At 40.5% G+C, this 17,500-nt stretch overlaps 1 protein-coding gene across 1 annotated transcript in view; it reads left to right on the top strand.

The window, feature by feature from the left end:
- The first annotated feature begins 1,279 nt into the window (after positions 1–1,279).
- The window catches only part of rassf4a (Ras association domain family member 4a), a 55,812-nt gene continuing 39,591 nt past the window's right edge, over positions 1,280–17,500 (top strand). Inside the window, exon 1 of the mRNA XM_012880621.3 lies at positions 1,280–1,388. Within this exon, the coding sequence (XP_012736075.2) occupies positions 1,313–1,388 (76 nt within the window). The 5' untranslated portion in view covers positions 1,280–1,312. The remainder of the gene's footprint in view (positions 1,389–17,500) is intronic.

Genomic DNA, 17,500 nt, shown 5'->3' with positions numbered 1-17,500 from the left:
TCTTTTTAATAATTTAGAATACAATTGAAAAGTTAATTTATTCCATTTTCAACTCAGAAGGTGAAACTTGTATAACATGGATAGTTATTGCACAGACACGGTAACACATTTTAAACTTGCAACAAGCATTATAGCTCATAGCATGGTTCCCATAATTGACACTGGGTGTGAAAACTTATTGCCGAACCTCTAGCAACCCGAATTCTGAGCTTCTCCACTCCTCCAGACTCTGGGACATTGATTTCCAAACGCAAAGCAAATTGGACTTCCTTAAAAAAAAAGACGATTCTTGACCACTGAGCAACAGTTCTGTCATGTTTGTCCTTAGCCCACTAAGCCACTCCTGGTATTTTCTCTGGTTTGTCGCCAGGAAATGTGACACTTGTAGGTCTTGTCATGGATAAATCTATGTTTGGTGGCTCTGAAAGCACTGATGTGAGCTGCAGTCCACGCCATGTGAACAACCCCCCAACTCTTGAATGGGCCGTACTCTACATTCCTCATATGGCCTACACTTATCCCTGTTGTTTAAACATCTTATTGTAAGGTGTTTTCCTTCCACTTAACTTTCCATTAGTATGTCTGGATGCACCACTCGGTAAGCAGCCAGCTTTTTTTACCTTTTGTGGCTTATGCTGTTTGTGAAGGTTCTCAGTGACTGTCTAGACACTTGTTAGATCAACAGCTGACTTCACGATTGTGTGAGACATAACATTTCTGCATAAAAACATATTCACCCTATTTTTATTTTATTTTCAGGAGGGAGAATGAAATATGGGTTTCATGAGCTGTAAGCTATGTTCATCTGAATTAACGTAAATAAATAATTGTAATAAATATGTATCTGTGTTTACTGAGTCTTCATAATATGCGAGTTTCCCTTTTTGAAATAAATAACTATATAAACCTTTCAGTGATGATAAAATTAATTGAGATTCACTTGTTTGGAATGTTCTTCAGACTATAAGACAATGTCACCTACAGTTAACAGTTATGCAATGCTTGGAAATACAATGGAGGGCCTAAAATCTGCATTGAAACATTAAATATTTAAATATGACAAAAGCATCACTGGAGTACGCCTCAGTTTTTAACGGAGTACAAACTCGCACAAACTTTTGAGAAACAACGTAGACACTAGTCTGAAGCTGCTCGGCTTCTAGCTGCACCGTTTTCAGAGTTAAAGGACCGTGAAGAAGATCCCGCCCACACTGAACTCCGATTGGCTGATGAGTGGCGACGCTTGCTGCTATTGGCTCTGTGCTGTGTCCGTCTGATCCCCGTCCTCCGAATACCGCTGTGGCAAAAAGGCATGAACGCTTGTAACGATAAGGAGAAATACATCGCTGGCAGACGCACGGAAGAGGACGGGGTCGCTCTCTGTTATGGTAGGAGACGATATCATCCTTTTTTTTACTACAGGAGGGGCTTGTATATCCAAACAAAGAGGCGGGGAAGTTTACTGAGCGTATAAAACAATAAACAGGCTACATCCGAATGCTTTAATTTTCAGAAGTTGGATTGCGGTGAAATTCCGCTTTTTGAACTGGAGTTATTAATACAGTAGGGAGTGGCTTTATTATAACTTTCGCATGTTCATTTTGCAGCGATAGCTGGAAGAATATAAAACGGAGCACACCAAGCAACCTGAAGGTGCATCTCATCTCCTGCGCGTCTGTCCTATAATGTAGAGTTTGGTTGAGCCATGTGGCTCAAATTCTACATTTTGCGCAGTTTTCTTTTTGTATGAGATCTGGAGCTTTTTGGTACGTTTTAATGTCGTCGGGCGCAGCTGCCCGGTGTAGGTGTGATAATTGGATGCGAATCTCGAGATGATGAAAGCAATTACGCGCTGCGACGAGGGTTCTTTGTCCACCGGGAGAGCGCACACACCGGTAATAGCTGGCAGAGAGCGAAGAGGCGTTTTATGCAGAGCTGGGCATCACTTTCTTTCTTTTGCTGGAATCCCCATTAGCTGCAGGGAACTGCAGCTTACTCTTCCTGGGGTCCCTACATTCAACACAAACAACAAAAATGTACGACAAAAACACAGATAAAAACAAACTGAAGCAAAGGTAATAGATCAAAACCAAAATAGAAATACGAAAGACTCTTTTGTTTCTGTTAAAAGTTTACACATTTGTATTTATTCGGAAAAGGGACAGTGCATGGTAATGGACACAATGTAAATATGTCAGATTATGGCCAAAGCTAATTTCCGGACCCTTTGCAGGCAGTCTCACAAAAATAAGCAGTGGAGTGACAAAAAAAATAACAGAAGATTGGACATCTCAAAATATTAGGACTAAAAGTATATATTGATTGCCCACAGTTGTAAAATGAAAAATGCTTAATGCTATGTCCCTGCATATGATCACAATCAAGTTTTCCTTAATCATTCGACATTGATCTAATCAATAAAAGTTCATATTAAGTTTGTATTTTTACATGCATACAGTACATATACATATTTGTTGATATTTATGAAGCATACATAATCAAAATTAAACATTAAAGGATTGATAGAATACTTCAGTATAGGTGTTTTTGTTAAAGATATTTTCTCAAAACTCTTCAAAATTCATTATTCTGATTCATCTCTATAATGTTTTAAAGTAAGGCTTTCCATGGAAACATGGCTCTGTATCTCTGTATCTGTATTCTGTATCTGTATGAACTTTAGGTTGTGTATGGCCCCGTCCACACAGAGATGAGATTAGGTGTATCCGTGAAGGTATTTTGTCATTTAGGCTGTGTGTCCACACAACATAAGCGTTTTGAACTTTGAAGTCCTGCCACAGAATCTCAGACTGCGTCCTTTAACTGGACTCTTTCTGACACGTGTCTTATTTGATGTAAACCCAGAAAACTGTGGTTTAAAGTGCCATCAGCTGGTATTAGTTTTACTTATTGGAAACGCAAGTATCAACCATTTTTAGGACAATTAAAAATAACTAATAAGCACAAGCTGATGAGTCGTTTGAGTAATTTTGTCTTTGACTCAAATGGAAACTACCTAAAAGAGAAGTGTAGTGGAGAACATTTCAGAAACGTACACTTTAGGCTTCAGACAACAGATAACCAAAAGCAAGTGATGGTGGCTTCTTGTATTGCTCAGTTCAGTACACCCTTGGTTTGATGTGTTTTGTACCTAAAAAGAGCAGGCATGAAAAACAGATGCTGGATAATATTCACACAATATTAAGAGAAAGTACATCAAGCTTTATTAAACCTACAGCATGTAAAACCCTTTAGCCACACATTCCCAAAAAAAATTCAAAAGCACTACATAAAAATATTTAGAAATACAATCAATTAGATAAGTAAAATGGAGAAATGTTGTAGATAAATGCACAATTTCTAATCAGATCAACAATAGATGTCTATGTAGCGCTTTGTGCTGCATTTAGGGACCTAAATACTTTGTCATAGTGGTGTTGTCAAAATAAAAGTAGGAAGGTTTATTTGGGTAAAACAAACAGTGATTGTGCTTTTTTTGGCAGTGTTTACAGTTTGCATCAAACTTTTGTCTGGAATCAAGATTGTCCCGTCAAACTTATAAGTCTGGACACATTTCACAGTTTTACAGTTAATCTTTCTGCCATCAGGTGTGCTGAGCTTTTTTCTTTAAACCCACAATCATTTACCTATGAAGCTGTAACATCCTAAACCCAACATTAGCATGTTCTGTTCACACCAGTGAAAAGTGCTCGCTTTTATGCTCATTGACAATCTAACTAAAATTAGCAATATATGGTTACAACTGTGTACTTCTGTTTTATATTTTCAAACACTTAGTTTACCTGTTCACTTACAGAGGTTGGGCAGCAAATGTGTGAAAGATATAATAAGATGTCCATTGGAAATGTTTATTACTACATCTATTTCCATGTTTTAACGCATGGCGTTTTTTTTTATTCTATTTTATCTCAGAGAAAAACACAACTGATAATCTCCAGTTATTTACTGAGGTAGTATATATTATGAAAAGTTTAAGAAGCACTAAAATATCTGTTTGGTAATATTAGTTGTCCTGCTGGAAGGCTTTCTTTCAAGGTTGATCTGTATTTACCTCCAGCTTCTTCCCATCAACTTTGTCCAGCTTCCCTGTAAATGTTAAGGAAAAGCCTTCCCACAGCATGATGCTGCCACCACCACGTTTCATCGCAGGAATGGTGTGTTAAGGGTGATGTGCAGTGTTAGTTTGTTCACTAAGGTTCTCTAACAAAACTCTGGGGACATCACAAATCAGCTTTACACTGAGATTAAATGAATGATCAAACATTTGGTGTTTGCTGGAGATAATTGGTTAATCTGAGATTACATTACACATTTGTGGACACTACAAATGTGTAAGGGGAGTGGTGGCCTAGTGGTTAGAGCACAGTGCTTCCGTCCGAGAGGTTCTGAGTTCAACTCCCGCAAGCTGCCATTCTGGCTCCCTGAGCAAGACCCTTAACCCCCAATTGCTCCCCAGGCGCCACACAGTGGCAGCCTACTGCTCCCCAAGGGGATGGAATAAGATGCGTAAGTGAATTTCTCCATTGTGAGATCAATAAAGTTCAATTATTATTCAATACTTGATAATCAGGAGACTGAGTAAGACCAGAATAAAGTCTGCTGAACCGGAATAGAGGCCGCTGAATACAATCATATTTTTATTTTTTTATTTAAGGAAAATGCCTTCTTGTCCTTGTGATTAACAATAATGCACTATTTTGCATTGGTCTATCGCAAAACCCTATATCTATTATAAAACCCCATTAGAATTAATTGACGTTATTGCTTGTAAAGTAAAAAAAAAAAAGTGACAATTTTCAAGGTGTATGACTGCTTTTGTAAAGTACTATGTCTCAAGATAAGTCCATCTTCTGTGCAGACACGTGAAGGTTAAATAATTTATTATAATGGTGGAATACTGGAAATCTTTAAGTTATGGAAAATGTATGCATCTCTTACTGTGTATAAATATGTATGAGTAATAGACTGGACATCTTTTTATGCATGCCTTCTCTCAGTTCTGCTGCTGGTTGAAAGGGGCAGAAGTCCTTTAGAGGTGCTGCTAAGACCTCAGTTACAAACACAGCTGTGATTTTTATGGAGATTACACAACATGCCCAAGATGCATTTTGTTTTGATAATAAGAAAAGCAGCCAAGTGGCAGCTATCTATACAACTCTTGGCTTTCGTTTTTCTTTTTCTTCTTTCATACTCTTAGGGCCAGCTGAATTAGCACCCTGCTTTCTACACATCACTTCCCAGACCCAGACAGTATTGTCTGTTTCCTGATTTTGGAGGGAGCTGCCAATGCAAGCAGTTTTTCTTCTGTTTTTCCTCTTAACTAACCAATCTTTTTCTGACTCATACATTTTTCTTCAGAATCACTGCTGTCATTTATTGTGAGGGAGGTTTTAAAGGCCCCGCCGAAAAATATGGCAAATATTCTATATTACAATTTATATCAAGGAAAGTAGACATCAATACATTACCAGAACATCATCTTGTGACCTAATACTACATAGAAATGTAATGACTTTGTATCAGTAAAGGTCTGTGGCCTTATTATTCAAAGAGGATAGTGGTAGGTTGTTTGTTTCTACTGGCTGTGTCTTTTCCAGTTTGAGACCAGATTGGAATCCCTTTATGGAGCTCTGCCTAGTGGATCGTCTGTGACCAAAACGTGTAATTTATTCTGTAAACACTAGAGGACACCATATCATCAGCTTCACAGTGTTGAAACTTTCACAACAGTTTTTTTCCCCAACTATAGACTGACATTTAGAAATGCAATATTAAAAGTTTTGATAGTGCAAAATGTGTCTACCATGGCTTTACATAAGGAATACAATTTTAAACATATACACCAAATATTTTATACTCACATATATTTATATGTAATACTACAGATATTTGTATAGTCAAGCATTAAAATAATTGTAATACCAAGAGGTTGCATATATAGAAAATTGCTTATTTGATAACACCAACTGTTGGTGACAGCCCATGTCTTCCACACATACAAAGGAATCATATGAGATCAGTACACTAATTAAGTTAAAGGTATATAATTGGAACGATATGGGGAATAATACATATGTCTTAAACACATAAAGAGAATGGTGTGAAAAAAATACATAGAAAGACAGGGAACAAGCTGGAGTTTTTATTGGGGGGTCCAAAGAAATTTGACACACCAAATAATGTTGATATAGATATGAAGGATTTACTGATCCCTGAATATAATGGGTAAAAATTGTGAAATGCATGCTACTGACTGCTAACTAACTGCTTTTAATGATTCAAGAAGTATCAAACAAGAAGCTCAAACTAAGTGGAAACAAACCACAGAAAACCTCTTTACCAGAGTGAAAAATAAAACATAGAACATCATACTGGACATCATCGTTTGTCTTTTTATCAGTATTAATATTTCAGTTGCTAATACTATATAAAAAAATCAGAGTCTGTGTTTTATTTTGAGTAAAACTGTATCTGTGTTTAATTAGTTTATATAATATTACATATTACACATGAAATAAAGGAATCAGTTAATGGTACATGTATGATCAATTGCTTTATGTATTGAATCGATGCAGAAAATGTGGTTTGGGAAGAGGGAGGCCCACTACTGAGCTTAATGTGTAGATGTGTCAAATTTTCCCAGTTTATTGTACAAAACTTTTTTCTGTCAGCAGAGAATTGGACTGGCTGCAGGAATAGAAAGTAAGCTGGTGATCTAAATGAACTTTTTAGCTACTTCAGGAATAAATGCTTTGATTTCCACTGAATAAACAACCTTATAATTTTCACATCTCAATCAGTATCAGCAAAGTCAGTGGCGGCACAAGAGGATTATAATTTGGGGGGAGGGGGGGGGGGGGTCTGAAATTTTTATTGGGGGGTCCAAAGAAATTTGACGCACCAAATAATGGTGATATAGATATGAAGGATCCATATCCAAATCCAAATCCAGCTAGAAGCTCCCAGAGAGGGTTCCTTTTGTTCTCTATCATAGCCAGAGCTTTAACTCTACCTGTATATCAGGTGAAATTAAGTCCCTCTACTCTCTGTTCGTCAGAGAATCCTGCTGATGCTTATTAGAGTAAGCCTCCACCTCACAGCTGTTTTCTGAGGGGTCTTAAGACCCCCCCCCCCCCCCCCCCCTGCACTTCCGTCCCGCTGCCATTGCATGGGGTTAATATTAACTGATGGCCTTTTAAAGGTTTCCTGTTACCAAAACAGAGCGGGACAATACGTAAAAATAAAGGTTTCTTAATTTTTACGTATTGTAAAAAGCTGCATTTCTAAACTTCTAAACAACTTGAGCCAGTTGTCTGCCCCGTCCTTCTCCTTCACTGCTCCTGGAGCTCCTCCTCCCTCTACCCCTAGCTCTGCCTCGTCCTCTCTTCTCCCAGTGGCGCCACCAGGGGGTGGCCAAGGGTGGCCATGGCCCCCCCATGCCATGTCCTGGCCACCCCACTAGCCAGTGTAAATTATAGTAGAGTCAGTTTAGCATTTCATCACATCATGTACAGCCAGCAAGGCAGCCGCTCTTCTTGATCTTCTATGGTACTTTTATTTGTATCTGCCAGTATCTACTTATATAATTACAGAAAAAGAAAAATTGTTGTTCAACATTAGATCATTAGTAACATTAAAAATCAAACAATAAACCAAAAGTAGGCATTTAATTAAGTCTTTCTGATAAAGCTGCCTGTTTTCTACAGGCAGCTTTACTAGAACACTAGAATAAAATCCTGAATTTATAGCTTTTAGTTTCAGTGTGCCACCCCAAGAGTTTAAGTGGCTCCATCTGGCCACCCGTATAAAAAAGGTTTCTTGAGGCACTGCTGCCGTCTCCCTTTAAACGGGAGACTCTGAGTATAATCTAGAGGGGTGAATGTGGCCTTGTCTTTATAAGTAGCTCCGTCTGCTGATACAGAGTGGTCTGCTATCAGATTCCAGAACACGGAGAGAGACTGTTTAATTTTGTTGTCAGTGGCCTTCAGCAGTGCTAAACCTGGAAATTACAGGTCTAGAGTCCCTTAGTGGCTGAAAGTTACACCGTGCTGCTTTAAATTATAACTCAGACAAATTTGAAAAATTCCATGAAAGTGGGCAGAGATAAGTGGGGAGGGGGGTGGGGGCTGTGCTCGAGATTGGGGCAAAGCAGCAGCTAGCTTGATTTACCATATTGAACCATGGAGAGTGAGCATTCTAAAACATTTTCTGCTGGATATAAACAAGTGTCACTAAATATAGAGCAGCCATAGAGAACCTGATTTCCTAGTATATAACTAATTAGCTTACATTTGTTGCAGTCTAAAATGCTCTTCATGGTACCCATATTGTGTATAGTGATGAGGCAAGACAGATTAATTGGTGAGAAATTGTGCAGCTTTAGTTATTGAAAACAATTCAAAGATAGAATGTTTTCCCAGAAAGAAAATAGCCCAAAACACACAGCCAAGGAAATTTATGTTGTTTCATAGAATAAAAGTTTAACATTACAATGGCCCAATTTGAAGTCTGTGGACAGATGTGAGAGTCGTAGTACATAGAAAGGACCCTCAGAACCTTAAACATTTAAAAACAGTTTGAGGAAGAATAGATGAAAAGCAAACATGAAAAACACATGCGACTAGTTTCTCCATACAGAAGACATTTTGAAGTTCTCTTTGCAAAAGTATTTCTTACATTTCTGTTAACATGTTCAATACCACATGCTATTGTGTTTCTGTTTCCTTTGTTGCTGCTGTGCAACAGCAGCTTTCTTTTAACAGTTCTTGCATGTGGGAGCAAGTTCTTCAGTTGGAACTTTGTCCTTGTCAATATTTTTGAAGGCCTGATTGGTTGCATGTTCTCTCCTGTTTTGAACAGAGTGCATTTCATAAAAAATGATCCTAATGTCCTCTTCAGCTGCAGGTCACCAGCAAACTTCTTTAGTTCTGTAAGGCCGTGAACTTTAACTTTGGCTGTGAGAGGGTTGTGCTAAATGCTGTGTGTTGCTAAAGGTTGTTCAGAGGCTTGTTGGCAAACAAACCTGGACTCAGCCCTAAGATTTTGTGTGACTTTAGACCAGAATAGAAACACAATGATCCTCTCATTGGTATACAGATCTTCAGACACACAAACCTTTTAAATTCGAACACTATATTGTTTGATTTCATTTGGTTTTTCAGTTGCTAACTTTTCTTTTTTTTCTGTGGTATCGCTGCTGATATTTGATAAGGGAGTGCCTCTTGATAATTGTGCAGTAAGGCTTTGGGTTACCTGGGTAACTCCGGTTCCCTGAAAACTGAGTGAGGTATCTCACTATGGGAAGTGCCTTTAGGAGTAACCAATCATGGAAGCCCCAACAGCACCACATCTTTCAGTGACAGACCAATCTGTGCTTGGCACGGGAGTGCTGTCCCCCTTTACAAGCGCCTCTACCCTCCACTTGGCTTTGTCACGTGTGTTTCTTCCATGTCACCATGCAAGCAGGGCAGTGTGGTGAGATATCTCACTCAGAGAACCGAGGTTGTTCTGATAATCAAAAGTTCTCTTTTAAACCTCTCTCAGTATCTCACTATGAGAGATAAAGCCAACTCCCAGATTGCATGCTCCGAAGCATAACAACAGGAAGGACTGAGTGCACCAACGATGGCTCACTCACATCCAGGCAGTAGAATCTAATGAAAGCATGCAGGGATCCCCAATTAGCAGCTGCACAGATGTCTCCAACAGAAACATTTTTTAAGAGGACCCAAGAGGTCAACATACCCCTGGTGGAATGTGCTCTAAGTTGCTATGGAAGCTGCGGCCCTTGGCATACATACAATCCAGCGTGATAGCCACTGGCTGTGGAGAGGCTTCCCCTTATGGCCTGGAGCCCAGAACAACAAAAGCTGGCAACCTCTCCAGAGAACCTTAGTCCTGTCCACCTAAACGTTCCAATGTAGAGCATCTCTAGGGTGACTCACTAAACTTAAGCACAAAAACAGAATTAGGGTGTATTACCACCATGCCTGCCATCTGGAGAAAACTGCAAGCATGAACCATGCACAGACAGAGCCTGCAACTCATCAATCTCCTTGGCTGATGTTAGGGCCAGCAGAAGAATCATTTTCAGGGATTCTTAAGTCTGCACACCCAAGAGGCTCGAAAGGGAGTCTTGAGAGGGCTTCCAGGACTACAGGTAAATCCCACAATGGGAAAAGGGTGACGAGCCTCTTCATAAACCTTCTAATTGGAGGATGCTGTCCCATCGATACATTTTCAAAACCCACATGCTGAAAAAGCAGCCAAATACACTCTGATGGTGGAAAGGCTTTTCCAAGATTCAAAAAGGTCCTGTTGGAAGTATAACCCTTTAGGAAATGAACACCTCCTTTCAGATGAGCCTCCGTTGTGTGCAAAGGAGACTCTTGAGCTCCGCCGTCCACGGCATGCTGGGTCAATATGGCGCCATAAAGGTCACTGACTACTGCTGTTCCCTCACCCTGTTTAGTACCGATGTTATCAGGCTGGGAAACATAACACAGCGACCTCCATGGATGCGGCCAAGCATCCACAGTCAAATGCTCACCCTGTCCCCCATCAATAAGTACAACAGACACTGTGCGTTTTCACGCGAAGAGAAGAGATCGTCAACCAAACTTCTCCCAAATCTGGTGGAACACTGCGGGGTTGAGTCTCCATTCCTCATAGAGTTGTATCCTCCAGGAGACCAGTTAAAACCCATTGCTCAGTGCACGAAGGATGCGTAATGGCAACAGGTTTGCACTGCTCCACATTATTAGGCTGAGTCAGTGTGTGCAGCTCACAGGTGCCCCCTTGTCGGTTTATATGTGCCACCATGGTTGTATTGTCTGTTCTGCCTAGGATATGACAGCTCTGGAGCAAAGGCACAAAATCTTTTAAAGCCAGGAAAGCCGCTAGTTATTCCAAGTAATTTGCATGACAGACCATAAGGGGCCCGATCGCGTTCACCAACATCCCCTCCCCCAGTTCTACAGGGCACTGGCCCCTGCTGGCCCCTGTCTAGAACCGCCCACAGAGCAACACTCAACAGGAAGAGAGTTTTGCTTTTCATCAGATTAAGAAGATGCTTCTCAAGAATAATGTGTCTGTTCCAAAACCAACAGCTTCAAGCAGAAAGGAAATTTGCAGCTGCTCTCGTGGACAAGCCAAATACCTTTTGGGGGAAAACTTGTATCATGACAAGAAGAATGTTTGAACGAGTCAAGGTGATGTTTACATAACTCTGTACCAAATACAAATGCAGAATCCAAATCCAATGTATTTATGAGGCACGTTTAAAAATAGTTTTTGCTAAAGTGCTGTGCATACCACGATAAAAATAAAAAATAAAATAAAATAAAAGCAAGACATACAATAGCAGACATTGTATGAGTGATAAAACACTCATAAAAATAGAACACAAGGGAAGATTTATTTTTCTTTGTCTTGCTCTCCGTTATTATGGCAGTTATCCTTACCATTATCACAGGTTAATACTTAATCTGGCCACATCGTAGACTAATATTGACACAGCCTAAATTTGACTTTCAGTCCATGTCCTAAATGATGCCAGAGCATTTATGGGAAATCCCTTGTGTGACCCAACCTGTAACAAAGTCTACCTTGTTGTAAAAAAAATACTTTTACTTTTCATTTCACTCCCTCGTGCTATGAACAGTTTTCTGGGAAACTGATCACACGATGTTTTCACAAGAGTTTATATGTAAGCCGTTAGGATTTTTTTTTTTTCTGGGATTGGAGGAGTGCAAGTTGGAGCATGCTTTGCTTATTGAAGATTGGGTGCAAGGATAACAGCGTTAACTGCACAGGCTCTTTGCTTGTGCGGTTATAATTGGGTGTACCTTTACAAATATTTCACAAGTGCTCTCAGGCAGCAAATTTATGAGCAAACATGATATTCCGTGGTTCAAACAGGAATGCCTTTTGCGCATCAATATTAGGGTACTTTATGATCTATGTTGTAACACTCTTGCTTCACATCTTCAGATGATCCTGCCTTTTTTTTTTTTTTTTTTACTCGAACGTTACTGTGAACTGGCATTATAAACAACACATGGTTCCTTTTTTCTATAGCTTAAAAACAAATTATATGTGCAAACATTTTGAGAGAGATTAGTTTGTTTTTCTTTCCTGCTGCTGACTCACATCCTGCAGCATTTTAACTAAAGCAGAGGCTGACCTTGCATGTCCTGCAAAGGAAGGACTTATCCTCCCCTTCCTTTAATTATGATGAACTATCAAAGGCTTGAGCCTAAAAATACACAGTCACAGATCTGTTCTTTTACATTTATTAACAAAACATCATCAAAAACTTTCATATATAAAAAATAAATACACAAGTCTTTCCAGCAGCTTGTACAGAGCTACACATAAACAGTTCACTGACTATTTTACTATGCTTAAAAGCAAAACCTGTCACCTATTATGCCAAGCCTCCAGGGCTTTGTTTTTAGAATTGAAATCCGTCCATGTAGCCCCCTGCAGCTAGCTAATACAGATTTATAGCTCTGATAAATACAAAAGGGAGCATGATGACCTTTAGTCTTATAGATAGAAAAGGTTTTGAACGTGCACTCCTGAACTGAAGCTTCCAACAGAGTCCACAGTGCAGCAACAATGAGTCCATACACACTTGTCTCCACACAGTAGCTTTATGCTGCTTATGAGGCTGCAGGTTTAGTTCGATCTTGAGGACGATCCTCTTCTGGTGTGCCTCCTTGCCTTCTGCTGGAGCCTCTGACTTTGACCACCTCTCCGTCTCCTCCTCCGCAGACAAACCTTCACATCGCGGCCCAACTTCTGAGCTCTGAAAAGCAAATTAAACCACTTATTTCACAGATCAAGTTTTAGAGATGGGTTAATGTGCAAACGCAAACTTCATCTATTTGCAGTTGATAACTGTCAGCTGTTATGTTCAGTAGTAAAAAAAATATCAGAATTAAAATCACAGGATTGAGTGGGGAGATGAACATGTAGGCGTTATCAATACTAATGAGCTGTAGAAAAGGTCAACTAAGTGCTAAACCGGGCATTCTGTCTCTCTAAAAAACGTTCTGGCAGTAATAAAATACCTTTAGGAGATATTTAAGGTAACTGGGAGACAGGTGGGTCCTACCTAGAGTCAGTTTAGTTTCAATTTACCTCAAAGCTGAAGCATTACACCGTTCCCTTACTGTAATTATTAAATTGCTTTATTGTCCCCCTTGTGGGAAATTACGTTTCAGTACAACCCATTAAGAGAAAGACAAACACGGGTATTCAGATCACTGAAGCCTTGCTGCCTTTTTTCAAGGTGCTGCCTTTTGCAGAATCTAGAAAATAATACATTGGGATGTTTAAGGGGGAAAAGTGCATTTCTCGCACTTTCTCTTAGAAGAAGAAGAGCTGCCTTTCATTATGATGCATTAATAAACCCTTCAAGAATTACAATTTTCAGCTATTACTATTGGGAATGCTGGGAACAAGTGTTTTTGGTTGAGCTTCTCACCTATTCCAGCATCGCAGCAGCTGGATTCAGGCACACGTTTGAGTTGTTCCTCTTCAGCGTCACTATGAAAAAGCACAAATAAAACACCTTTAGTACAACTCGTTTGTTTTGATCCATCTAATGGTCCGTGATATACGAGCGGCTGCAGCGGCTGGTACTCACCTGACTGTGACGTTGCTACAGGTGGCACTTTTGTGGTAGATTTTAAGGTCTGATAGTTGCCCCCTGACACTTCTTATCGTATCTGGACACAAACATCTTCCCGGGACATACGGGCCGTCAGCCTCCCTCACTGCACAGACACAAAAACAAGATTAACGTCCACACTCGGCCAGTGCCTTTGCAGGAGAAAACCAAATGTCGTACTTTGCCTGAGTGTAAGCCTCGGACAATAAATAGATTCTTACCTGCAGTGAGCAAGCAGCAGAGGCTCAGGAAAGCCAGCTGACAGACAGCCTGAAGATTAAGTGCCATGCTGGAGACAAGAAGAGCGTTTGCACTGAGCTTCCGAGCCACATGTTGTGGTTTTTATACCAATGCTCCTCCCCCACCATTCAGGAGTTGGGCTTTCCAAACCAGGAAATTCCCAGAAACTAGGATACATGGATGAAGCACTGCTTTCCTCTACATATATATCTAAGAACATGTGATATTTGTAATGAATCTGTGATTAATGTAAATCCCGCACTCTTCACTGTGTGACAGAAGGAAACTTAAAATCTCTTAAATTCTCTAGACTGTATTTCCCTTTTTGTTAAAGCTCCAGAGAAGTTAGAATACTTTACATTCATCATAATCATTTCGCTGTAGTGGAAGAATTTGTCCCCGCATGGGACAAGGGGCATTCTTCTACGGTGGCCGACAGGTGCAAACGCCCTGCAACTTCAGAAAACGCCCTGCAACTTCAGAAAACACCTGCAAATAGGCAAAAGATGAGCAAATTAAAAAACAACTTCATCAATTTGACAACACGTGTGCGGCATTCAGCAAACGCGCTGCATAATCACACAACACAACCAAATACATAAACGCGATGCAAACAGAAAAGCACACAAACCACAAAAGCAAATGCAACTACAAAACGCGCTGCATAAATAATCCTCAACGGAAGTGCTCCAGGCCTCTAGGGGGAGCACTAAGTGGAACACTTACACTTTTCTTTCTCTAAAAGAGAAGTGTAGTGGAGTACATTTCAGAAACGTACACTTTAGGCTTCAGACAACAGATAACCAAAAGCAAGTGATGGTGGCTTCTTATATAGCTCAGTTCAGTACACCCTTAGTTTGATGTGTTTTGTACCTAAAAAGAGCAGGCATGAAAAAACAGATGCTGGATAATATTTACACAATATTATGAGAAAGTACATCAAGCTTTATTAAACCTATAGCATGTAAAACCCTTCAGCCACACATTCCCCCAAAAAAATTCAAAAGCACAACATAAAAATATTTAGAAATACAATCAATTAAATAAGTAAAACGGAGAAATGCTGTAGATATATGCACAATTTCTAATCAGATCAACAATAGATGTCTATGTAGCGCTTTGTGCTGCATTTAGGGACCTAAATACTATGTCATAGTGGTGTTGTCAAAATAAAAGTAGGAAGGTTTATTTTGGTAAAACAAACAGTGATGGTGCTTTTTTTGGGCAGTGTTTACAGTTTGCATCAAACTTTTGTCTGGACACATTTCACAGTTTTACAGTTAATCTTTCTGCCATCAGGTGTGCTGAGCTTTTTTCTTTAAATCCACAATCATTTACCTCTGAAGCTGTAACATCCTAAACCCAACATTAGCATGTTCTGTTCACACCAGTGAAAAGTGCTCACTTTTATGCTCATTGACAATCTAACTAAAATTAGCAACATAAGGTAACAACTGTGTACTTCTGTTTTATATTTTAAAACACTTATTTTACCTGTTCACTTACAGAGGTTGTGCAGCATATGTGTGAAAGATATAATAAGATGTCCATTGGAAATGTCTATTACAGTTTTTATTGATTGCTTTGATGCAGCAGTCAACTCAAAACCCACATTTTTCAAAACAGTTAACGCAGAGGCCTAAACAGTGCCACCGATGGTCAGAATGAAACATTTTGTTTGCAAAAGGCTCCAACTCTGCCAAAACATTTAAAATATGAACCAAAAGCAAATTTTGCCCTCAAACAACACAACTTGCACACAAATGTTTGAATCCTTCCAATCATTCGTTACACATGGGGCAACAAAATACAAATGATGCTGAAAACTGAGAGGTTGCCAGTTTCTTCAAACAGGTCAAAGCAACCAATAAAAACTGTAAACAAATGATAGATTCCAAAAAATGAAAGATTCCAACAGAAAATACTAGGGCTGTTTGTTCCTTCTAGTCCATTCTGTCCTGACGAATAGGCCACATGGCCTCATCTACGTCACATTCAATATTTTCCCTTGTGATGCACCTAGGGGAAAATCTTCTTGCTTGCCTGATCCATCCTTGACATGCCTCTGCATCTATATCATGTGCAGCAGCAGTCGTTGCATTGAGCAAGGGCATCTGCTCATAGGGGCAGTGATCATATACCTTCCATCTCCATGTACTGAAGAATTCCTCTATAGGAACAGATATAGATGTATATGTATATACTGTATAGCAACACGTATAGCAACATTACCTGTTCTCTAGTCGAAAAACTTTTTTTTTTCCCCCCATTGTCCTGTCTAGCAATGTGGCAATAAGAATTAATGTCTTACGGTAATGCCAAATAGAGCTCGACAGATTTTGCTTTAACAAGTGGAGTAAACAGCTTTCGCCATAATGCTCCGCTTGATTTGTGCATGTAAATAGCTTTATTGTGATTCCTGCAGGGAGAATTTCAAATTATATGGACACTACAATGGGAAAGTGGGAGAGTAAAGGAAGAACAAGAGAAAAAAAAAAAAAGAAAGAGGTGAAAGAAGAGATAAAAGGAAGAGAATGATAAAACGTTCTCCGTCTGCTTCATTACCTGGAAAGAGACGCAAAAAGAACAGCACAAACAACAGACATAAAGCAACAGATACAATCGAGTAACACCTTGATACCATTGCTAAATGTATTATTATTGAAGATGACATGTGTAATGTGATACCTTAAAAAAGAAAGTGAAAGAAAATAAATAAATAAATTATAGGCTTTCTGTATATAAGTTAACATTTAATACCTGGGAACCAGCACCTGTGGGAGTTTGTGAGAGTGCACTAGTTTAGGTGAAAATTATACAGAAGGAAATAGCTCGATAGTGGTTGTGGAGAACCAAAGACCCGCCTTCCCTGAGCACAGAGGCAGGGGTCAGGGGACCCATAACCCCGGACTCCCAAAGGGGCCCCCAAAGCATTGCACCCGAGAGGGGCCACCACAGGACATCTGCAACCCCCCCCCCCCCCCAAGGAAAGAGGAGAGACGACCCCGAGGAAATCCCCCAGCCACCGCAATGCCGACGCCCCCAAGAGTCATGGGGACGAGCCCGTGGGCTCCGCCGGCAGCCAGCCGCGCTGAAGTGGTCCTGGCCATGGGCCCTGGGGGCCAGAGGCCCCAGGGGCGCCCCGCCCCCACGGCAGGGGCCCCGGCCGCCCCCCGGGGGGCCAGGCCCCACAAAGCCGCCCCCGGGCATGGGCCGGCACCCACCCGGGAACCCGCCCCAAACCCGAGGACCGTCAATGCGCCAGAGGGCCAAGGCGCCCGCCAGCGCAGCGGAGGAGGGCAGGACGTGGGGGGATGGGCTCCGCACCTATCGGAGACTTGAGATGTTCTTGGGAGAGGGAGCGGACCGGACCCAAACCTGGAAAAAAAAAAAAAAAAGGAAAACTCATTCACACCATCCCTCCCTTGTGCCCCACTCACCACACACAGATTTAAAAAAAAAAAGACGCTGTACACACATTCCCACATAACACTCGCATCAAACACTGACCAGAGGGGGATGGGGTCACCCCAAATCGACTATGCGACTGCTTGTGCCCGA

The sequence above is a fragment of the Fundulus heteroclitus genome, chromosome 22 (assembly GCF_011125445.2).
Source record: "Fundulus heteroclitus isolate FHET01 chromosome 22, MU-UCD_Fhet_4.1, whole genome shotgun sequence".
NCBI lineage: Eukaryota > Metazoa > Chordata > Actinopteri > Cyprinodontiformes > Fundulidae > Fundulus > Fundulus heteroclitus.
Note: the sequence above shows the minus strand (reverse complement) of the source record. Positions and strands in the feature narration are given on the sequence as shown.